A 24,874-nucleotide genomic window follows, 5' to 3' on the forward strand; every position below is an offset into this window, starting at 1 on the left:
ATAAAAATAAAAAGAGAAAAAAAGAAAGAATGTCTGTGTAAAACAAAGAATGAAAGGAAATTATTAATAAAGGACATCTTATACACGTACCAGATAGGAAATTGACGAATGACGCATCATCACGTCTCAACTACTGGACTGATTAACTTGAGATGTCGCATATAGATTCTTAATTCACCGAGGATGGTTATAGGCCTATTTTCAATTCTTCAATATTCCATTACGTTGAGTTTACAGTTTGTCAAGCTTTTAATTAGACCCTTACGGAGCACGGGTTACCTGCTAGTTCACAATAAAATAATTCCATTTTAACAATTTTCTCTCATAAATATAATCATTTGTTCGATCGTTTCATTTCTACTCCACCCCCTCCTGAAGCCTAAGACACAATAGTACTTGCTTACTCAGTAGTCTACATGACTCTTCAGCCCCAACTCAATGGAGCAACCAAACTTTCAACTGCTTTGCTGATTAGCAAACTTCTTAGGCGCTCTCCTCTCTCACTCTCTCTCTCTCATTCTGTCTTACTTAACCTCTCTTACTCCCTCTCACTTTCTCACTCACTCTCTCTTTCTCTCAAGCACCCACCCTCTCTCTGTCAACACCTTCTTCAACTCTCCATTCTTAAAATCCCTCTCCTCACTCACTCACTCTCTTTCTCTTCTATCACCCACTCTCTCTCTCTCTCCCTCACTTTATCTCTCACCCTCTCTCTCCCTATCAACTCTCCAACTCTTAAAGACCTTCTCATTCCTCACCTGCTAATTTCCGATGCTTATCGGGCAGATTTATGTCGCCTTGAAAAACAACAAACAATCTCATAATCAGCAATCTTCAACTTCTTCTCCCGCTCTTGTTCACACAAGAGTCTTACACGAATTATCAATTTCCAAGCTGCAGAGCAGCTCCGAATCAACCAACCTCATACAGTCTGCTGATTCAGGAAACTTTAATGCACTGAAAATCCGTTGACGATTGCCTAGTGTAGTGTAAAGACTTGGGAACAGTCTTATATCAACAATTAGAAGTTCAGCAAACAGTACATAATCATTTTAATAAGGAAAGGAATATGTAAGAGGTTTAGGACATAATCAAACCATAGAGAAACAATAGCGTAAGTAGATATCCCATGGTAGAGGGCGTTCATGTCGCAACTTTTACTGTTATCCCAAGCCGATTACTGTCGATTATTGTTGATTTTTACTGTTTTGACCGGGTAAGAGTGTATAAACGGCACAATATGAGATACTACCAGCGTCATAAAGCTTCACGGGAAAGAACTACGTGGGCTATCGGCTTGAGATAACAGTAAAAGTTGCGACATAAACGCACTATGCCATGGGATATCTACTTATGCTATTGTTTCTCATATTTGTATATGTTCAGGAAACACCAACTTGCATCAACGTTGGATGGAGCGCATAGGATCGCGAGTCTATCCATTCCTGGCCTCCACGGTCTCCTGACATAACAACGTGTGATTTATCCTCCTTGTGGGGATACGTAATAGTATATTTCGCACCTAGGGCCGAAAATGAGACTTTTCCGGCTTGAAATCGGTTTTCAAGTCCGAGGCCGTAGGCCGAGGACTAGAGAAGATTGAGAGCCGGAAAAACATTTTTGCCCGTGGTGCGAACGCTATTTTTCACCACACAGAAAAATAAACAATATATATATATATGATAATAATTATTGTTCATTAAGCACTTCCAAAAGCAGAAGTGGAAAGTCTTAGCTCTAGCAAATCTGAATAACAGGAAATTGTCCAAGTATTTTTATTTTTTATTCTGATTTGTCTAAATAACCTAAAAGATTATGTTCAATTATGTGGGTGGTTGAGTTTATACATTTTTATTCTTTCAAATGACAATAAGATGATATTATTATAAATGTTTTAATTATTGAATGATAAACACAAATGATGAAAAGTTTTTGATCAACTGTTTTAGCACACTTGAAATTTGGCCAATCTGAATGTCAATGGAAGTTTAGGTTAGAAATTCTATCCTACTCTGAAAATCGAATTATTTGAATAGTTTATAATATATATCTTATCTGTATTTTATTCATCCAAATAAAATGATAGTATATTATTGCAGAATACTTTATTGAATTCTAGAAGCATAAAATGATTCCGTTTATCCACCTTGTTCCGTGAGGTTTGAGGTTAGATTCTATTATACTCTGAAAGTTGAATTTGAATAGTCTATAATATCTCATTTGTATTTCATTCATCCAAATAAAATGATAGCATCTTATTGCAAAATACTTTATTCAATTCTAGAAGCATAAACTGATTCCGTTTCATAAACTATTTTGTAAACACGTTCACATCAAATCAGAATCAGCTGACTTCAAGGTTATTTTACAGCCCTAGGGCCGTAAAAATTTTACCGGCCTGGTTAGAAAACTATCACTTTCGGCCTCCATATGACGCACGTAAACCAGCTCATTACATCCAAGTGGGGCGAAAAATAACGTGTTTATGCTCCTCTCTTCTCCCTTCATCATCAGTCATCAGTCATCAGTGAAATCCAAAGATTTGTAGAAAAACATGAGAGGAAAGACTTCATCAACATGTGAAAGTGGAAGCAATCCAGCTGCTCAACGTGCATGGAGTAAGAAGACTTCAACGCAGAAAGCCACACAAATTAGTTTAGTGCTAAAGTTTTCAAATTGAAGTGCAAAAGCAGAATACTGTATTCTTTAATGTGGAAAAAATAACCTTCAATTTTGAATGAAAAAGACTAAGAAATTGTCAAAAAACCACAGATTTATTGATACTTAGAAAGACCGGTTTCGGTTATTACACCATTGACAATCTCTGATAAACTAAAACTGAATAAAAGAGCAGCAGAATCTATACTAGTAGGCGAGTACTGCTATTGGTCAAGGGCATAAACGCCTGCCATTGGCCCTGCTAGACAGTCTCCTCCCACTCATCGGTGTGAAAAAATGGCGGCTTAAGCAACAGAATCGCCATGATAACAAAATTCACTTTCAGTACAAAATAAGAACCAAGAAAACAAGTGTGAAAGATAATAAAACAAATATGTAAATGAAAAAACTATTGACTAATGTATGCTTACAATTTTATGATAAAACTAAATTCGTAGTGTTGAATTGGTTGAAATGAATCTTGTCATTCAAACTATACGGTACTGGAAATTTTCCTTAATTACTCTTGTTATTTCTAAAGCCTCTAGAATATTCAAAGATCTGCCTTTGTTATTAACATGCAGAAACTCAACATTCTTCTTAACAGTGATCGTGGGATTATTTGTTATCAAATGTTCTGCAAAGTTAGACAATTTCTCAGTCTTTTTCATTCAATATGAATAATATTACCACAATATCAACTTCTCAACTATACACAAAAAAACCTTTAATTTTATACTTGACCAATGGGTTTTACCTTCACGAACAATATTCTTATCAATTCAAGTCAAAATATAATTGCTTTTTAGTCTTCAACTAGCTGCTGTAAATATGAAAAATTTTCCTCCCTTAGCACTTGATATTGAGGAGCTAAAAACCATAATGGTTTAGGCATAAAACCTGAATTGATAATGGTTCAGGCATAATGCCTGATGCGGTAGCTACAGTCCGAGAAGACAGATATCTTGTGAACAGTCTGGGATGAATTTGGCTATCGTCTAGATGTCCTCCGAGCCTCAAAAGGAGGGCACTTAGAACACCTATAATACATCATAGACTCGATACTTATTTGAGTAATTTGATGTAGGATTGGTCTGTGTGCACCAATTTTTGAAATAAATACAATCATTTCAAACATTGAAAAACATTGAAAAAACATTGAAATACATTGAAAAACATTGAAAAACATTGAAAAACATTGAAAAACATTGGAAAACATTGGAAAACATTGAAAAACATTGAAAAACAATGAAAAAAACATCGAAAAACATTGAAAATCCTTGAAAAAACATTGGAAAACATTGAAAAAACATTGGAAAACATTGAAAAACATTGAAAAATAATAAAAAAAACATTGAAAAACATTGTCAAACATTGAAAAACAGTGAAAAAAACATCGAAAAACATTGAAAAACATTGAAAAACATTGAAATGCATTGAAAAACATTGAAAAACATTGGAAAACATTGAAAAACATTGAAAAAAAATGAAAAAAACATTGAAAAACATTGAAAAACATTGAAAATCATTGAAAAAACATTGGAAAACATTGAAAAACACTGAATTTCTCATAATGAGAAACACTCAGTATGAATGAATTTTTATCAAAAATTATCTTTCTCTCTTTCTATGTGATATTCTGTTTCCATCTCTAAATGACTAAATAAATATTATATCTCGCTCTAAAACAGAATGAAGAAGTGAGGGGTAAGACTCTAAAATTCTCCCCTGTTTGACCAGCTCTTGCATCGAGTATCCTGTCATATTTCGGAGCAGATCTCTCCACACAAGTAGGATTTCGATAAAGTCATCTTGAGCTTCCTATCTCTAGACAACTGGAGGGTGTTCAATTCAACACACGTCGAAGTGGGAAATCCAAAAATGTGACAGTGGTTGCCTTCATCGACATAAAGCTCATAGAGTGGTCCTCCTCTCTTAGACGTAAACCTCATAGAGTGGTCGTCCTCTCTTAGACGCAAAGCTCAACATAGAGTGGTAGTGCTCTCTTAGACGCAAAGCTCTTGGAGAGGTCTCTCAGCGAGAGTGTCGGATTCTTTCTGACATGAGGCCGCTAAGCAGCTTGCGTCTCCGGAAAGAGTCTTCTATAGACTACTGTCGAGATCGCAATGGCGGGAAATTTCAAATCTCCTGACATGTGTAGGGAAGGGTTTGGCAATGTCTATAAACCAGAACAAATCTTCCTCCAGATTGACCCTGAACTAGTAGAAAAGATTGTGATATAAAGTCGAAATGTTTCATCTGAGAATACACAATTATTGTTCGCTGGTTTGAAAAATACAGGACATAGTACCTGACAAAGTTATGACGGTTTTATTCCTAAAATTTTAACTGCTATGTAGTATCATGAAGGAAACATAGCATAAAAAGATAACCCATGGAATAGGTCGGTTATGTTTCAAATTTGAAGCCGATTTTTTGTTAACTCGAGCCGATTACTGTCGACTACTGTCTATTATTACTGATTTGGCCGAGTGAAACTTAAGGACGGCATAGTACATCATAGCTTCACGGAAAAGATCCAATAGGATTATCTGCTTGAGTTAACATTGAAATTTGGAACATGATCACCTCATACCATGGGATATCTTCTTATGCTATCTTTTCTCTATATAATAGTAGTATTTAAAATATTGAAAAAGTGTACATTAACAAGCAGTTCGTAATGAAAAGTGAAATTGAAAAGCACTTATAAATGTTGAGTGAAGCTGATTTGTTGCCTTTATATAATAATAAGACTAATTTACATAACTTTGAATTTTGGACAACATTAACAATTTATCAAAATTTTTGGAGAGAAACAGTACAGGCTCAGCATAGTTTTTCCTCCAATGTCACAATTTGAATGAAAAAAACTAAGAAATTGTCAAAAAATCACAGATTTATTGATACTTAGAAAGACCGGTTTCGGTTATACACCATTAACAATCTCTGATAAACTAAAACTAAATCAAAGAGCAGCAGAATTTATACTAGTAGGCGAGTTCTGCTATTGGTCAAGGCATGAACGCCTGCCATTGGCCCAGCTAGACAGTCTCCTCCCACTCAACGGTGTGACAAAATGGCGGCTTAAGCAACAGAATCGCCATGATAACAAAATTCACTTATAAATGTTGAGTGAAGCTGATTTGTTGCCTTCATATAATAATAAGACTAATTCACATAACTTTGAATTTTGGACAACATTAACAATTTATCAAAACTTTTTGGAGAGAAACAGTACAGGCTCAACATAGTTCTTCCTCCAATGTCAAAATTGTATTATGATTAGAGCTAGTGTTTTATACAATGAATGAATTTCATCTTCAAGTTCTACATTATGATAATTCTGATTATTGATGTGATTCAGATCTTCTCACACTCATAATTTTTTTCCAAATTCATTTTATTTGTACTATAAATATCAAATTATTTATTCACGTTAAGTGATGCTGATTTGATCTGTTTCTTCACACACTCATATTTTTTTTCAAATAAATTTAATTTGTACAAAACGAATACATTTTTTCATATTTCTTTCATTTGTACAAGCACATACTTGTCACTAGCGGAAGCCCGGGGAGTCAGATACTTGCAAAGTAGCCTCTAGCTGTTGGGGAGTGCAATCTTTGATGTGGAATTCCTCGACGTCAGGCGTTTTTCTGAACGCCAGAGGGCAGCAGAGAGCGCGCGACTGTCGCCCTTTGAGACGCGAATAGTTGCGACATTCCAGCGACATTGCTGCGACATTGCTGCGACATTCCTCAGCCGTACGACAAAACCATAACGAGACAAATAGTTTACATAGGACGCCTCTTTTATACGCATACCTCATTCGGCGACAACATGGCCAGTGACAGTATACACACACGGTGACATAATGTACATACACAGTGACACAATATACAAACACACACAGTGACAACATGGGTTCCTCATTCCTGTTTTTCTCCACAAAGAAACTAGGCTTCTCCACTAGAATACCTGGCCTCCCTGCAAACTCTGAAATTAACAATTTGATGTTCCCAGAAGGAAATATTTATTTTATACTTTTTAAAGCAGTTTACAAACTAAAAACTTGACGTACTGAAATCTTGGAGATCTGAAAACAGGCCTATAGAGAGGTCCACGTTATAATGGCAGTGTTTGATTAGCAGTGGTATTGCTATCCTTGTCTATTATTCAACAAACCGGATAGCGCTATCTCTTTCTCCCTTCTATTTGTGGCCAGATCATCTTTTAACAATGTAGATTAAATAATTAATTAACAAAATATTCCATCTCAATTATGAAAATTCATTATGAAATTATTGACAAATATAATATAAATGTATTGCTTAATAATATATAATTCATTATTTTAAACGAGAATGAACAGTTAATATTACATCAATTAACCTGTATTAGCTATACCGTCCATAGAAGTTATTATGGCATAATTGACAAGGCAAATTATTAACAATTTGATGTTTCTAGAAGGAAATATCTATTTAATACTCTTGCCCCGTAAGGGTTTGTATGAAGCATTTGACAAACTGAAAACTTGACGTACTGAAATCTTGGAGATCTGAAAACAGGCCTATAGTGAGGTCCACGTTATAATGGCAGTGTTTGATTAGCAAAGGTATTGCTATCCTTGTCTATCATTCAACAAAGCGGATAGCGCTATCTCTTTCTCGCTTTGCTTTGTGGCCATATCGTCTTTTAACAATGTAGATTAAATAATTAATTAACAAAATATTCCATCTCAATTATGAAAATTCATTATGGAATTATTGACAAATATAATAAATGTATTGCTTAATAATATTTAATTCATTATTTTGAACGGGAATGAACAGTTAATATTACATCAATTAACCTGTATCAGCTATACCGTCCATAGAAGCCATTGACAAGGCAAATTATTAACAATTTGATGTTTCTAGAAGGAAATATCTATTTAATACTCTTGCCCCGCAAGGGTCTGTATGAAGCATTTGACAAACTGAAAACTTGACATACTGAAATCTTGGAGATCTGAAAACAGGCCTATAGAGAGGTCCACGTTATAATGGCAGTGTTTGATTAGCAATGGTATTGCTATCCTTGTCTATCATTCAACAAAGCGGATAGCGCTATCTCTTTCTCCCTTTTCTTTGTGGCCAGATCGTCTTTGAACAATGTAGATTAAATAATTAATTAACAAAATATTCCATCTCAACTATGAAAATTCATTATGAAATTATTGACAAATATAATAAATGTATTGCTTAATAATATATAATTCATTATTTTTAACGAGAATGAGCAGTCAATATTGTAGTCAATCAATAAACCTGTATCAGCTCCCGTCTATAGAAGGCATTGACAAGACAGAGGATCGACAACGTTGTTCTGCTATTTTTCTCCACTGCCATTATAACTAAAGCATAGAGTATTGATTATCGACGGTTTTATCAATCTACGATCTTTATTTACTTGGATCGAAGCTGATTAATTGTAATAAATCAAATCTGTATGTTCCACACTTCTGATAATTCACTGGCCCATATGAATAAAACCAGAGCAAATGCTCATGAGCAAGAGCATGGAGCATAAGGTTTTACTCATGAGCAAAAAGTAGAAGCAAAAGCATTATTTGCTCATTTTTATATTATCAATAAGCTTCACCTTATACTCTTACCTTATGCTCCTGAACTCTGGAGCAAATGCTCACGTATTTTAAAGATTTTTCATCATCTGATTCGCTTTTGTAGCCTTACTTTGTTCTTATAGCTCATGGAAGCGCTAAATATGCAAGTAAGGGGAACGCACCGCTTGTGTTTGCGTCATCTGCTCTGTTTTCTATTTATGTATAGAATTTTAGGTTAGTTGAGTTTAGAATTTTGAAATAATAGCGTGAAAAAATGTCATCTCTATAATAATCTCCAGCATATATATCAATAGCTTTTATAGATATATATTTAATAGATATATTATCGTTTTTTTACATAGCGTATTTTAATAGATATCAATATCTCTTATAATATCAATAGCTTTTTATAATCGTCTACACTCTCATCTTCTTAAATGCCTATTTCCTATTTTGTGATTGCTATCTTTATATCAGGTATCTTTTGTATTTATCCTTTCGTAGGAATAATGGTGGTATATATCATGGTTGAATCTGAAAAGAGTTTTATAGTTCTCAACTATTGGTTGTGATCGTATCTGGTATAATTTCCTCTTCCTTATACGAATTAGTTGAGCCATTTTACTATGAGCAAAAGGTGATAAGCTGTTCCAGACTAGACTCACCTTTTCTGAGCTCACCTTCAAAAGTTGAGCAAATGCTCTAGTTTATTCATACAATTTTAAGTATAAGCTTTTACTCTTGTGCAAATGCTCAAAATAGTTTTTTGATGAGCAAGAGCAAAAGGTTTTGCTCACGTTTATTCATAGAAAATGAAGCAAATGCTCCATATTTTAGAAGTATAAGCAAATGCTCAATTTTATTCATATGACTCACTGTTTTCTCTATTAGGGCCGGTTTCCGAGCTCGTGATTTAGCTAAGTTCTAGACTTTAAACAGCTGGAGTCAGAAAATTGGCTTTCTGAAACGGGGCGTAGTTGCAGTTTTTATGATAATTTTAATTTTCCCATTTCTATAATAAATTGAAAACGTTTTCCTTGACGAAATGAAACATTCCTGAATATTTAAAAATAGCTGAAACTCTGCACTATTTTCTCTTCATTTTATTTTGTGTTCAATTCTCTAGTTTGTCGAGAACAAACGCGGACTACGCTTTGGAAAACCAATTTTCTGACTCCAGCTGTTTAAAGTCTAGAACTTAGCTAAATCCGGAGCTCGGAAACCGGCCCTGAGTATTCACAAGAATCGAAGCTACATGAGTAGTCTTATTCCTCATTTTCTCCACAGTTTTCTCAGTTTAGGATGCTCATTGTCATGAATTAAAACAAAACATGATCAAATCGAATTAAATCTGTATGTTACACACTATTAACCATTATCAGTTTTCCTAATTCAAAATTCACAAGAATTGAAGCTACATTGATAGTCTTAATCTCCATATTCTCCACAGTTTTCTCAATAATTTAGAATGATCATCACAGAAATCAAAGCTCTATGCTACACACTATTGATCATTCACAGTTTTCTCAATAATTTAGAATAGTCGTTCACAGGAATCTAGCCTCTATGATTGGAATTAATGGAAGTTGTACGTTACACTTAATTGATTATCCACAGCCTTCTCAATTTATTTAATCATTCATTGTACAAAACACTATAATCATAATATAGTTATGACATTGGAGGAAAAACACGGTTGAGCTGTACTATTTCTCTCCAAAAATTGTTAAAGAATGTTCATGTTGTCCAGAGGTTGAGTTTATGAAATCACACACTGCATCGTCACTTGATTTTCGGTCCAGGAATAATGATTTGAAAATTTTGAATTTTGAAGGTTGACTTCATACTTTAAGGGCCGGTTTCCGAGCTCGGGATTTAGCTAAGTTCTAGACTTTAAACAGCTGGAGTCAGAAAATTATCTTTCCAAAACGGGGCGTGGTCGCAGCTTTTATAACAGTAGTCGCAGTTTTTATTTTCTCATTTCTATAATTGGAAACGTTTTTCCTTGACGAAAGTAAACATTTCTAAATAATTCAAAATAGCTGAAACTTTACACTATTTTCTCTTTATTTTATTTTGTGTTTAATTTTCTAATATTTTGAAATATCATTCAAACGTGACTTTGACAATGACTGTGACTACGCCCCGTTTTGGAAAGCCAATTTTCTGACTCCAGCTGTTTAAAGTCTAGGACTTAGCTAAATCCCGAGCTCGGAAACCAGCCCTGAATGAATCATTACCATTAATTCAATTCTTTTTGTATTTAGTATTCACATAAATCAAAACTACATGAATATTCTTCATCCTCATCTCCCCCACCCATTTTTGGAATCAGGTTTGTTTCCGTCTCTGTCTTAACCTGGCTCTTCATGATCAACTCCTCCAATCTAGATATTTCTTTGTTTAGAATTTCATCAACATCCACATCGTTGAGAATCTCCTGGAACCGACGTCTCAGTGGCTCCCTGAGAGCGTCTATCATCTGATAACGCAGAATGTTTGGGAGGAGATTGGTGAGCAGCTCCATGACGTAGTCCATAGTCCCAGTGCCTTCACTTCTCAGCTGGATGTTTCCAACAGTCATGTCCAAGCTATCCAGGAAAGGGGGCTCCATCATGTCTAGTCTTTGATGGAGGTTGATTTCAACCTGAAAAGATAAATTAGAATTATAATTATTATTCAACGAAAATCCTAAATAAATGCTGCAAATCACCCGAAGACCTCTGCTACTGCAGACATTGACAACAGGGTTAACAGCTAGATGGAAATTCGATGAGAACTACTATCCAAAAATTAGTTGCCAGCCCGGGAATCGAACCCGGTACCTCTCAATAGCTAGTCAGGAATGTTGAATGAAAAAGACTAAGAAATTGTCAAAAAACCACTGATTTATTGATAATTAGAAAGACCGGTTTCGGTTATTACACCATTGTCAATCTCTGATAAACTAAAACTAAATACAAGAGCAGCAGAATTTATCCTTTCTGCTACTCCATACTTGAGTTTCAATTTAAAATATAACTTCACTTGTTCAGCTTGACTTGCTAGTTTCACTTTTTGTGTAGTTGAGAAGTTGATATTGTGGTAATTATTCATATTGAATGAAAAAGACTAAGAAATTGTCAAAAACATAACATAAATTCTGCTGCTCTTGTATTTAGTTTTAGTTTATCAGAGATTGACAATGGTGTAATAACCGAAACCGGTCTTTCTAATTATCAATAAATCAGTGGTTTTTTGACAATTTCTTAGTCTTTTTCATTCAATATGAATAATTACCACAATATCAACTTCTCAACTACACAAAAAAAGAAAAACTAGTCAGGAATGCTTACCCTTACACCAAACTGACAATCTCTGGATAGCAGCGCTCATTTTATACAATTCTAATTTGTAAATTAGAATTGTTTGTTTCAGGTTAATACCATTTTACCAGGAGGCTGAATAAAAGGAAACCTTTTGAACTAGTTTACAATCAATTTGTGATAGTGTACGCAGACTATATAATTTTCACTTCTCTCATAATTTGAGAACCACTTTGGCCATCAATGGATGGACTGAAGTTTTATAGTGTTTTGGTGTAAGATTTATAGTGAAAGGAAAATAGTTAATGGTTAGTCTCTGAGACTAGTTTTAATGACAATCAACATAAAAAAAGTTCAATACCATCATAAATGTCAATGAAGAATTGAACTGGATTCGCACTCCCACAGTGAATAGTGAAAATATAGATCCCATGTGTTCTATTTGGAGTATTCAGCCCGGCTGAGTGAGTATGAATAACACCATTAAAACTGATGGAAATTATATTTTCACTGTTTACTGTCACTGTTGTATGCGGACCCAGATTTAGATGAAAGTAGATTATTATGCCAAATGATGAAGAAAATGTTGCGGCTTAAATGGCGAAAATGTTTTCAAAAACAAGGTTTCTCACGATTTTCTCGAAAAGGGCTCAAACGATATTGGTTAAAGTTATTCCTAAAATAGTCAATTTCGAACAAATGCAATTCAAGATGGCGGCTAAAATGGAGAAAATGTTATCAAAAACAGGGTTTTTCGCGATTTTCTCGAAAACAGCTCCAAAGATTTTGATTAAATTTATACATAAAATAGTTATTGATAAGCTCTATCAACTGCCATAAGTCGCATATCTGTGAAAATTTCAGGAGCTCCGCCCCATCTATGCAAAGGTTGATTTTAGATTTCCAATTATCAGGCTTCAGAAACAATTCAAACAAAAAATTTTGAGTGGAAATGATTGAGCATGAAAATCTCTACAGTATTAATGTTCAGTAACATTTTCACCTAAAATTGAAAATAAGCTCGAAATTCGAGAAAATGTGATTATCCAATTGCAAACTGTTGGCAACTGTTGGTACTATTTGAATGATTCCACTATGAAGAGATAGCAGACCTCGTATGTCTCCAGCGTTATTGTCCAGTCACCAGCTGGCTCAGATCTTTGTTTAGTAGACTTGAGATGCGCGTGAACACTAGCGTCAGGTGAATAGAATATAATAGAAATTTTATTAGTCATTCAATATTTACAAAAAATACATCGACTTCGTCGAAATACATCTTTTTAAATCATTTGATCTCTATTATCAACTAGCCGTCAGGCTCGCTTCGCTCGCCATATCCGTCTGGCCAGGGGGCTCCCCCCCTGGACCCCCGACTGGATCGTCCAAGAATGAGATCAGCAGGCTAGCTTCGCTCGCCTGCATTTTTCATTTGGGCATTTTTATCATATGTTAGGACGATCCAGTCGGGGGTCCAGACTGAACGTCTGGCTAAACGGATATGACGAGCGAAGCGAGCCTGCCGGCTAGTAATATGATATTCCCAGGAATAGCTCTGATTGAAGTAGCAGTGCCCAATCAATTTTTCCGCGATAAATGCATTTCAATCTTCAACTTGGTGCCAACCTAACAAAGTCAACTCAACTTAATGCCAACCTGACAAAATTATTAATTTAGTTACCAGTTAACAACTGTTTCGAAGAGGTACTCTCACTAGATTATAGTTCTATATTAACATATGGTATGGACATTTTTCAATTATAATTAAGAGAATAAGAAGAATATACTCATGCTAGAAGACGAACTTTAAACCCTTATATTGCCAAAAGATTTCTTAGTGCGCCTCTAAAGGGCCAACTAAACATAACTACCAAATTTGAACGTTTTTGGTCCGGTAGATTTTTAGTTCTGCGAGTGAGTGAGTGAGTGAGTCAGTCAGTGAGTGAGTGCTATTTCGCTTCTATATATATATAGATTTTCATAACGGTTGAGTGCATTGAACGGAAAGTTGTGTGAGTGCACCACACCAGATTTTTATTTCGTGAAGCTATGTGACACTAGTAGTATCTCAAACTGTGCCGTTCAGTCCATTTGTATTGAAACTTTTGGCAAATTAAATTTGATTTGATTTGATGCTGACCTGTACATATTCGACAGTGAATGAAGTGGCCCCTGCATGTGAGTAGAGCCCAGCTGCCGATATCTGCCAATGACAGTTGCCCATGAGCTCATCTGTGCCCACACTGACACCCATCTGCACCACGTGGTTCTGCATGGACACTGTCATGTTGCCCACACGGTAGAACGACCCAAGGCCTGTCACCCACATGTTTGTCAAGTACATGCCAAACATTCCAAATAAGCCTGCATGGTGTGAGTAGTCTGGAAACTGCATACAAATTGATTCGGATCAAGAATGTACAATCAAAGATTCAGACTAATTATTATTGAACTAAAATTAATCAAATATTGTGATCATCCACCTCAATCATATGATTATCTGATAATTATTATAGTAATAGTATATTTCGCACCTAGAGCAGAAAATGAGATTTTTCCAGCTCGAAATCGGTTTTCAAAAGATTGGGAGCTGGAAAAACATTTTTGCCCATGGTGCGAACGATATTTTTCGCTACACTACAGGTATTGCTGACAAAATAAATAAAGAATACAAAATAAAGAATACTCGTTAAGCTATCGTACCTATCTCTTGATTTTAGTGGTAGAAGATTTGCAGTCAGGATTTCAGATTCTTTTAAAATTTCACTTGGAATACCACAGTCATCTTCAAGCATTTTTGAAAATTCAGAATGCACTAATCAACAATAAATAATGAATAAAACTGGTTGCGAAGCGAATTAGTTTGATTTGAAACTGGAACTGAAATCATGGCGACTTCAGCTGATGATGAAAGTGGACACTCGCCCGATCTAGCGGATGACTTATTAACTACTTCCATGAGCGGCTGGAAAGAGACAACTTTCTGGCCTAGACCGGAAAAGAAACCCTTTTCTGACGTCGTCTGCAAACAAGGTCTTTCAGATCTACTTAGGGACTGGAAAACAGCTGCTTTCTGTGCAGTGTGGCGAAAATTATATTATTATGACAGGTCATGTTTATAATCCACTCTTTATGATTTAGTTATCTCTCAGCTTCCATGCAATCTTGATTGTCACATGTAGTGGAACTCACGTAGGTCACGAGTTTGTGGGTCTGGAAAGAAAATATGTACAATGAACTAGTATCTTACTTTACCTTGAAAATTGTCCGTTGGCCTGATCCTCAAAGGTCTGGTTAAACCACTCCCGACTTTAAATAAATAAATATATAAAAAAACTTCTGCCAGCTGATTTAATCAGCTGTGCTGAATAGTGAGTTGTGTTTTTCTGGCTCTAAATTTTGTAAAATTACTCAAAAATTTTACAATTAATGGTGATTTTTTTGATTAAGTGTGATATTTTTGTTTTTTTATTCTGTTTTCAACCGTCAAAATTCAAAATCTTAGTTTTCGTTTTTTGAGTGAAAATGGACTAAATTTTAGTAAAGTGAAATCATAACCCTATTTTGGACTTTTAAAGTGTCATCTAAATTTGGGAAAGAAATAGTACAAGGAGTATCCTTAGTTTTTCTCTCCCAATCATTGCTTCTCTGTAAAAATATAAGTAAATAAATAAATAAATACTGAATCAAAGCACCAGCTTTCCCTACAATATTCAAATCCTGAAAACACAATCATGCAGCTTTAAACTGCCCGAACTGTGACAGCCTATAATTGAATCCTTTAATCATGCAATCTCAAGCCAGAATCCTTCAGGTAACCAATGCCTTAACTCAACAACTAACTTCACAAACAGTTCAAAGAATACGGGCCTCGAAAGAAAAATTCAAATTCTATTTATGTGAAAAAACATGCAGCCTTGATTCACAGACCAAAAGTCGACTCACTCTTGTTTGTATAGCATGGAGCTAAAAACCATAATACTGCCTTCACGAAACGTGATAAAACACACGTTTCATCTTTTGTCAGAGACCCTGAAATTGATCAGTTGCGACCTGAAAACTCTGACACCAGACCTGAGCCAGCCAGATCACTCGATATTATTATTATCTTTGCACATTGGAGATCTTCTTGCTTTATCAATTACATTTATTAATTAAATCCGCGACCACATTTCCAATATTCACAAAATAATATTTCAATAAAATTGAATTGGTTTTGATGTCATGTATGACACATTTCATAAGTAATCATGGAATTTCAGCAGCCTCTCTTCAATCATTCAAACATGAAATTAGAATGTATGTGTTCATAAAAAATAAATTGGTTTGGCTCACCATGTATGGGTCAAGTCCAAGACTCCCTGCAATTCTTCTGCCCTCAGCAATCGCCAAATCCAGTGGAGAAATCGAATTCGGAAATGACACCATGTTGATTTTTCTAGCCTCTCTGTCAATCTCCTTTCTAACAAAATCCTTCACCTCCTCAAGAATGAAAGGCTTCATAGTCTCAAACACGAAAACGTCCATCTTGTTTATCATATTTTGAAACAATGATGCGAGATATCCAATATTCTGGAAGTCGATATGAATTTTATCTGCAGATATGTCCATGTCCATATTGGATGCTTCCAGGGTCCCTTGAAGGGATGAGCTCAACTCAGTGAGGCTTAAAACACTAACATTGTACATTGTCACCATACAACTATATACTGATCTAGAGAATAATGAAGTAAGTGAATAGTTTCCTATCACTTTCAGACTCTCTATCTTCATTTCTGCTAAAATTTGTGGATTCTCAGTGAGGTTCGTATGGATGCTCTCGATCTGAGACTTGGACAATCCATGTACTGAACAGTTGAGCATTGTCAGTTTCACATAAAGGTTTGAGATCAGCTCGATTGGTGGAATTGGCATAGGATCCAGTATTTTGTAAACTGCGTCCGGTAATCCTACAGGACCTGTATTATTTTTGTAGTGTTGAAGAACTGCTCGTACCTGATCGGCCATACGGTTAACCAGTATCAACCCATCTGGAAAACATAACATATTTCTGACTTGAGACTGATCAAAAGCTGGAATCATTTGTATTTTTTCAGTATCAACCCATTTGAATAGAGTAAGGTATAGCGTACCTCAAGTACGGTATAGAGTTGTGCGCAGGCACCACAGATTTCCATTTCCAAAAATCTGGTGTGACGCACTCACACAACTTTCCTTGCCGTTATGATAATTGATCACCTGACGCTAGTGTTCCCGCGCATCTCAAGTCTACTTATAAACAAAGATCTGAACCAGCTGGTGACAGGACAATAACGCTGTAGACATAGGAGGTCTGCTATCTCCCCATAGTGAATGATTTAATAGAATCAACAGTTGCCAACAGTTTGTAATTGGATAATCACATTTTCTCGAATTTCGAGCTTATTTTCAATTTTAGGTGAAAATGTTGCTGAACATTATTTGAGAGATTTCCATGCTCAATCTTTTCCATTCTGATTTATTTGTTTAAATTGTATCTGATGCCTGATTGGGAATCTAAAATCAAACTTTGCATAGATGGGGCGGAGCTCCTGAAATTTTTACAGATATGGGACTTATGGCAGTTGATAGAGCTTATCAATAACTATTCTAACTAAGTATGAATTTAATCAAAATCGTTGGAGCCGTTTTCGAGAAAATCGCAAAAAACCCTGTTTTTGACAACATTTTCTCCAATTTAGCCGCTATCTTGAATATTGCATTTGTTCGAAATTGTTCGTGTCGGATCCTTATAGTGTAAGGACCTTACGTTCCAAATTTCAAGTCATTCCGTTGATAAGTTATACAATAAATTGCCTGACGAGTTGAAGTCCAAGTCAATGAGCGTCAGCTTATTCAAAAAGAGTTTATACAGCTTTCTTGCTGTAAAGGCTTACTATAGAGTAAACGATTTCTGTAATCCTTAGTACATATTGGCACTTACAAGTTGTATAAGGCAGGTATAGGCACAGGCACATTGCTTTAATTATCTCGGTTCAATTTTGCTCTCTAATTCTATATTTCATTGATGTGAGGTTTCTTCCAATAACTTATGTAACTTCTGTATCTTACTTTTATGATCACTCTGCGCTAACAAACAAAAACAAAATGTTTTGTCTTGTTTTTTCTCCTCTGATGTAGACAAAATGATATCTTATTAATTAAGTATGTTTGTAGTATATTATTATTTGATGAGATACATATTACTCTTGCTTGATAAGAACTCTCCCTCACCACAGACGAACAGTCTTTTTGGGGGAATTCCACTCTATATATGTATTATGGTAATAGTGTATAATATGTAAAAAAAAATCTTTAATACCTGTTTGAAATATTGTAAAAACAATGAAATGTATGCACTTTTTCATATTCTTTTAATGTACCAAATGTGGAAATAAACTGATTTGATTTGATTTGATTTGATTTGATTTATTCTACATTATATCCTGACGATCTTCAACTGTTTATTGTATGTAATGTATGATATACTATGTTGAATAAATTGATATCTTATCTTATCTGAAAAGACATAACATTTTCATAACTGGATTGAGACTGGTCAAAAGCTGAAATAATTTGTATTTTATCACTTGGAAACCCTGATTTGTACTGCGGGATCTATAGTGATTATATAGTGTGGTCCAAGTTATAATGACAATGAAGGAAGATAGTAGAACTGTGTTGCCGATTCTCTTGGAGAACAACAATTTTATAACAGGGTTGTGACTGTTCAAAAGCTGGAATAATGGATTTATCACTTTGAAAACCAGATTTGTACTGCGGGATCTATTAGTGAGGTTCAAGTTATAATAGCAATGTAGAAATATAGGAGAGAAGCGTTGCCGAGTATTCTGCCTTGCCACTGCCTTCTATACAGAGGATAGCTGATACCGGTATATAGGAAGGCGAATCAACTGTTCTTCTTGTTAGAATTGATCATTTATTATATTTTATCCATCAAGAAATTAATCATATATTTCCATGATTATGATTTAATATTATTCTGATAAATAATTGTAAGAAGCTGGTTGCTCTACATTCACGCTTCTTCTTTTAATCATATGACCATATGACTTAACAATTATGATTAATAATTTACTAATGTTGTTTATCAAACTAATAGCAGAGCTGATGAGAGAATGATTGAATGTTCATATTTGTACAGTTTAAGATTTTGAGGTTATATTATAATTGACATTAAATCGATTTTCTAAAGTAAATGAAAATCTTTCGTCAATTATTCATTTCAAGTAATATGTGCGAAGTAAGATCATTATAAATCGATTTTTTTGTTCAACATGCCGAAAAAAGGTAAGAGTGAATTTTCAATTGATATTCATAGGAAATTTGTTTTGGGGGAAATTGTCGGGGAAAATTGGACAAAATGCAAAATTCTGGCTGGAAGATTTTGAGAAAGAATGTATCCGTTACAATATCCACAACGATGAAGAAAAAATAACATGTTTAAGACTATTTTTAGAAGGGAGTTCTGAAGATTGGTATACTTCCAACAAATATAATTAGGATTGAAAAATTGGAATTGTTGGGTCAAAAACATTTCTCCAAACTTTTTCTAATAAAGGCTGGTCAAATGTGAGATATGCATATTCATTCAAATACATTGAAAATTTTGGATCTATATGCTTGATTATGCTTTGAAGAAGGAACGATTATTGCTTGAATGTGAGAGAACTATGACAGATGAATCTAGAATCTCACATATTGTTGTGGGACTACCAGTTCATATTCAGAATAGATTAGATAAGGAAAATATCGAGACCACAGAAGATCTGATGAATGAGATTCAAAAATATGATTCATTCACAAACTCAAACGGACATAGTCATATAATAGCCAGAAAAAAACTCAACCAAGATGGAAGAGATAAGAAGAAAGAAATCCTTGTTCTGTATGTACAGCCTTGGGAAAACCAAATCGCTTTCATCCTGCAGAGATCTGTAGGAATAAAAATAAAACAGTGAATTTCACAACCTGTGAGGAAAATACACTCGATGTTGATAACTCAAAAAACTGAATAAGCCGGCGTGTAAGTTCATTCCATTGATTACAGTTAATGTACTAGTTGATAAAAAGAAGATTGTAAAAGGGGTTATGACAGTGGCTTAAATATCACTCTAATAAATCAGAAAATTGTTGATGAGCTGAGACAAAACTTATGAACGACCATAACCTTTTTCGAACTATTAGTAAGAAAACAGAGGATAGCTGATACCGGTATATAGGAAGGCGAATCAACTGTTCTTCTTGTTAGAATTGATCATTTATTATATTTTATCCATCAAGAAATTAATCATATATTTCCATGATTATGATTTAATATTTTTCTGATAAATAATTATATTTCTACTGTGTTGCCAATTCTCTGGAAAACATAACTGAATTTTGACTGTTCAAAAGCTGAAATCACTTCATCACTTTGAAAACCTGATTTGTACTGCGGGATCTATAGTGAAGTCCAAGTTCTAATGTCATTGAAGAAAGATAGGAGACCAACGTTTCCGATCCTCTGTCTTGTCAAAGCCTTCTATAGACGGTAGCTGATACTGTTCATTCTCATTTAAAATGATCAATTATATTTTATTAAGCGAAAAATTATATTTTTCAATATTTCAAAATGAATTTTTATAATTAAGATGAAATATTTTGTTAATCAATCACTAATTCTACATTGTCAAAAGACGATGTGGCAACAGAGCAAAGCGAGAAAGAGATACCGCTATCTGCTTTGTTGAATGATAGACAAGGATAGCAATACCATTGCCAATCAAACACTGCCATTATAACGTGGACCTCACTATAGTAGTTTGAGCAGTACCTACAACAATCAACAGACTCAGTCTCTGTATCAGAATATTGAGGACAATTAGATGAATAATTTTGAGGAAGATAAATTCTACATTTGAAATGCAATATATATCTCCTCTCAATTATGATAAGAATATAATTAAAAAATGAGTAAGGTAACTTATCATAAGGGTCTAGGGTTGCCACCCGTACTATATAATAAAGTATTGTACTTTATTTGGAGGTCTTGTACTTTATACTTTGTAAGCAAGATAAAGTACGCAAAAATACTTTATTTTGCTCGATAAAGTTCTATATAATAGAGTACGAGGAAATCAAAACATTTTAGGTTAGTAGAGAGGCGGAGACTGTCAGATTTTAACTAAATATTGGCTACATTTTTTCAGTGCATGTGATGCTGATGAGTTCAAGAATTTGTATAAAGTGGTTTCATATTTACTCTCTATCCCTGCCACTTCAGCATTTGTGGAAAGGGATTTTTCGGTGATGAGTGAAGAGATGAGAGGAGAGGAGCAAAGCATCTTTGAATCTCATATGAAATGAACTACCTAATGATTATTTCAATTTGAATGTTGATTGCAAAGATGCTTTGCAACTATTCACCAGTAACAATGATTTATTGATGATGGCCAAAAGCAATAAGAAATATGTTTTCAAGAATAATTAATTGATTTTTCATTAAATTAAAAATTCGTCATTGATTTCATTAATTCATTACATTATTAAACTCATTTTGTATTTCATTATATTCATGTATAATTAATTGATTTTTTATTAAATTAAAAATTCATCATTGATTTCATTAATTCATTACATTATTAAACTCATTTTGTATTTCATTATATTCATGAATTGTATTTTGGATATTCATTCAAAATTACTTTATTTGCATGGGCTACTTATAAAAGTTATTAGAGACACATTATAAAAACATGAAGTACCCTTTATTTAATTTGTCCAGGAGCACATTCAAGCTTTAAAATAAAAAAATACTATGGTACTCAATAATCAGGCTTGTGGAGCACTTGATAGAAGAAAAACATAAAATATATTAAAATGAATGCTAATATGAAGATTTAAAACGTTAGAAGCAAAAGCAGTAAATTAAATGTAAAAGAAGATTTTAATATCTAAACTACAGCAAATAAATTAAATAGTAATAAACTAATAAATATCATTGAATTCGATTTAGACAATCCGATTTTTGATAAAATTATACAACCAAGTTATAGAGCATAATATGGAGGATTAATATGTACATAAATTAGTCAATACTTTTGTTATATTAATCATTCATTATAACTTGAAAATGGCTAAAATAAGCTGAAACCGGTCGTTCTTTTAAAATAATCTAAATATATTTTATATAAATAAATGGTGCTTTATGTTTTTAATAAATTATTCAAAATTTATTGTATTTTGAGAAGTGTAATTATCAGGCTTTGGGCAAAGGGGTGCGAATTTTTTTCATTAATTTTCATAATCTCGTGTACCTCGAATTATTTTTCAATAGCCTAGAGTTGATTAAATTTTTTAACAGTAACAATATTATGCATTTTTTTCAAGCCGTATAACTTACATTTTGAATTTGGAAGACCAACTCTAAAACTTTTTTGGATTAAATAAAATAAATTATATGTTTTTTTTCTATAATACTAGTCTATACTATACAATTCTTTCTGTATTAGCGTGTGCTTTGTAGCAAATACAATTAATTTATCTATTTAATGATTTATTATCATTTTCATCATACCAGTATGTTAATCAATAACTTTCCAAGCTATCATGTTCTTATTTGGATAAATTGAATGATAATAGATAATTACATACTATAAAAATTATAATAGATTTTAATAGTAGTCAGTGCCGGTTGCACTACAGCCGGTTAAATTTTAACTATGATTAATTCCACGAGAACCAATCAGAGAAGCCGTCTTTTCAAAAATGCCTTCTCTGATTGGTTCTCGTGGAATTAATCACGGTTAAAATTTAAACGGCTGTTGTGCAACCAGGCCTTAGTGATATTCAAGTCAATAATATGTATTCTTGTAATTACAGTATATGAGAATGCCACATTGAATTATGCGGGCTTTTTGAATATACAGGTAAAAAAACATGTACTTTATTTAAACCTAATGTACTCTATTTTTTAGGCCTTGATTACCAATGTACTTTATTCTTCATGAAAAAAGGTGGCAACCCTAATCAGAATATAAACAATTGGATAAATAATTTTGAGGAAGATAAATTCTAAATTTGAAATGCAATATGAATCTCCTCCCAAGCATGATAAGAATAATTCAAAATGAATAACTTATCGTGAGAGTTCCTCCAGGAGATCATCAATAAATATATCAAAGTATTGATAATCAAGATTATTTTATGAATTTATCAATCAAAATCAAAATATATTTCAATTCAAGCTTACCTTTTTCGATTGTGCAGTTCACTAGCATTAAACAATGAATCCATAAGATGAAAATACAAGAGTTTCCTAGCATTGTCTCTTTGCTACTGAACAGAAACTGTGATGAGAATAATAATAATTATGCAACGTTGCTGTATAATAATATTGTTGTACATAAATTGATGGAGAATCACCGGAAAAACCAGACTTTGCCTTATGAGATAATACAGTGTTTTCCTCATTTCTCAATATTAAAAGTAAGCAACTATATAATATGTATCAGTCTAAAATAGTTCGAAAATAGTTAATTTGAATATCCTATAGTGGAGTCCACGTTATAATGACAGTGGAGAAAGATATTAGAACAACGTTGCCGATCCTCTGTCTTTCCAATGCCTTCTATAGACGGTAGCTGATACAGGTTTATTGATGTAATAATAACTGTTTATTGTCGTTTAAAATAATCAATTATATTTCATTCATCAAGAATGAAGTTGGTGATCATTAAAGCTGGAGAACTATGGTGAGGTCCACGTTATAATGGCAGACGAGAAAAATGGGATAAAAACGTTGCCGATCATCTGCCTTGTCAATGCCTGCTATAGACGGTAGCTGATACAGGTTTATTGATGTAATAATAACTGTTTATTGTCGTTTAAAAAAAATCAATCATATTCCATCCATCAAGAATGAAGTTGGTGATGATTGAAGCTGGAGAATTATATTGAGGTCCACGTTATAATGACAGTGGAGAAAGATAGCAGAACAACGTTGCCGATCCTCTGTCTTGTCAATGCCTTCTATAACGGTAGCTGATACAGGTTTATTGATGTAATAATAACTGTTATTGTCGTTTAAAATAATCAATCATATTCATCCATCAAGAATGAAGTTGGTGATGATTGAAGCTGGAGAATTATATTGAGGTCCACGTTATAATGACAGTGGAGAAAGATAGCAGAACAACGTTGCCGATCCTCTGTCTTGTCAATGCCTTCTATAGACGGTAGCTGATACAGGTTTATTGATGTAATAATAACTGTTTATTGTCGTTTAAAATAATCAATCATATTTCATCCATCAAGAATGAAGTTGGTGATGATTGAAGCTGGAGAATTATATTGAGGTCCACGTTATAATGACAGTGGAGAAAGATAGCAGAACAACGTTGCGATCCTCTGTCTTGTCAATGCCTTCTATAGACGGTAGCTGATAGATGTTTATTGATGTAATATTAACTGTTTAGTGTCGTTTAAAATTATATTTTATTAAGCAATAAATTATATTTTCAATGGTTTCATAATAAATTTTCATAATTAAGATGAAATATTTTGTTGATTAATTGTTAATTCTACATTGTTAAAATTGAATGAAAAAGACTAAGAAATTGTCAAAAAGCCACTGATTTATTGATAATTAGAAAGACCGGTTTCGGTTATTACACCATTGTCAATCTCTGATAAACGATCTGAAGACGATCTGGCAACAGAGCAAAGCGAGAAAGAGATAAAGCTATCCGCTCAGTTGGATGATAGACAAGGATAGCAATACCATTGCTGATCAAACACTGTCATTATAACGAGGACCTCACTATAGTTCGCTGTGACGTTGTTTACTAGAATAATGCATCAATCAGTTCCTAGAAGAATATTACTGAAAAAAAAAATGCAACTCACTTTAATTTTTGTGTGGTCTTTCTACTAGATATACATTTGAGAGATGTATGAATGAAAGGGGTCCCAATTGACAGAATCCCAAACGACCGAAACGCTGTATTTCCCCAAACGGCCGAAAACTACTTTTTTCCCAATTGGCAGAACGCTTTCTGTCATTTGCGACAAACTAGAGAAACCTTTCTGTCGTTTGGGAAACCTATCACTTTCGGTCGTTTGGGACTCTCAACACTTTTGGCTCAATGCAACAAACAACGTTTTCCTACAGATACCTTGAAAAGTGACCATTTCTGCACTGATTGCAGGCCGCAAAGAATCACTTTTCCGCACTAGTGCGCAAAGTGAGTACTTTGCGTACTCCAGATTTGCAGCATGACAA

The 24,874-nt window shown here is 33.9% G+C and overlaps 1 protein-coding gene across 1 annotated transcript; it reads right to left on the reverse strand.

Moving 5' to 3' along the window:
- Positions 1–9,872: 9,872 nt before the first annotated feature.
- On the reverse strand, positions 9,873–23,209 carry LOC111054250. Its single transcript, XM_039420323.1, has 4 exons — positions 22,844–23,209; positions 15,907–16,601; positions 13,712–13,960; positions 9,873–10,916 (listed from the first exon to the last, which is right to left on the reverse strand). The coding sequence occupies exons 1-4, from the start codon at positions 22,914–22,916 to the stop codon at positions 10,533–10,535; spliced, it is 1,401 nt and encodes a 466-aa protein (XP_039276257.1). The 5' UTR covers positions 22,917–23,209; the 3' UTR covers positions 9,873–10,532.
- Between the last annotated feature and the right edge of the window lie 1,665 nt (positions 23,210–24,874).

The sequence above is a fragment of the Nilaparvata lugens genome, chromosome 2, assembly GCF_014356525.2.
Source record: "Nilaparvata lugens isolate BPH chromosome 2, ASM1435652v1, whole genome shotgun sequence".
In the NCBI taxonomy this organism is placed as follows: domain Eukaryota; kingdom Metazoa; phylum Arthropoda; class Insecta; order Hemiptera; family Delphacidae; genus Nilaparvata; species Nilaparvata lugens.

Coding starts and splice junctions, on each gene's coding strand:
- LOC111054250 (XM_039420323.1), bottom strand. CDS start 22,916: ATGCTAGGAAACTCTTGTATTTTCATCTTATGGATTCATTGTTTAATG. Junction 16,602..22,843: donor GAACTGCACAATCGAAAAAG/GTAAGCTTGAAT, acceptor TATGTTTTCCAG/ATGGGTTGATACTGGTTAAC. Junction 10,917..13,711: donor TCACTGTCGAATATGTACAG/GTCAGCATCAAA, acceptor TTATCTTTTCAG/GTTGAAATCAACCTCCATCA.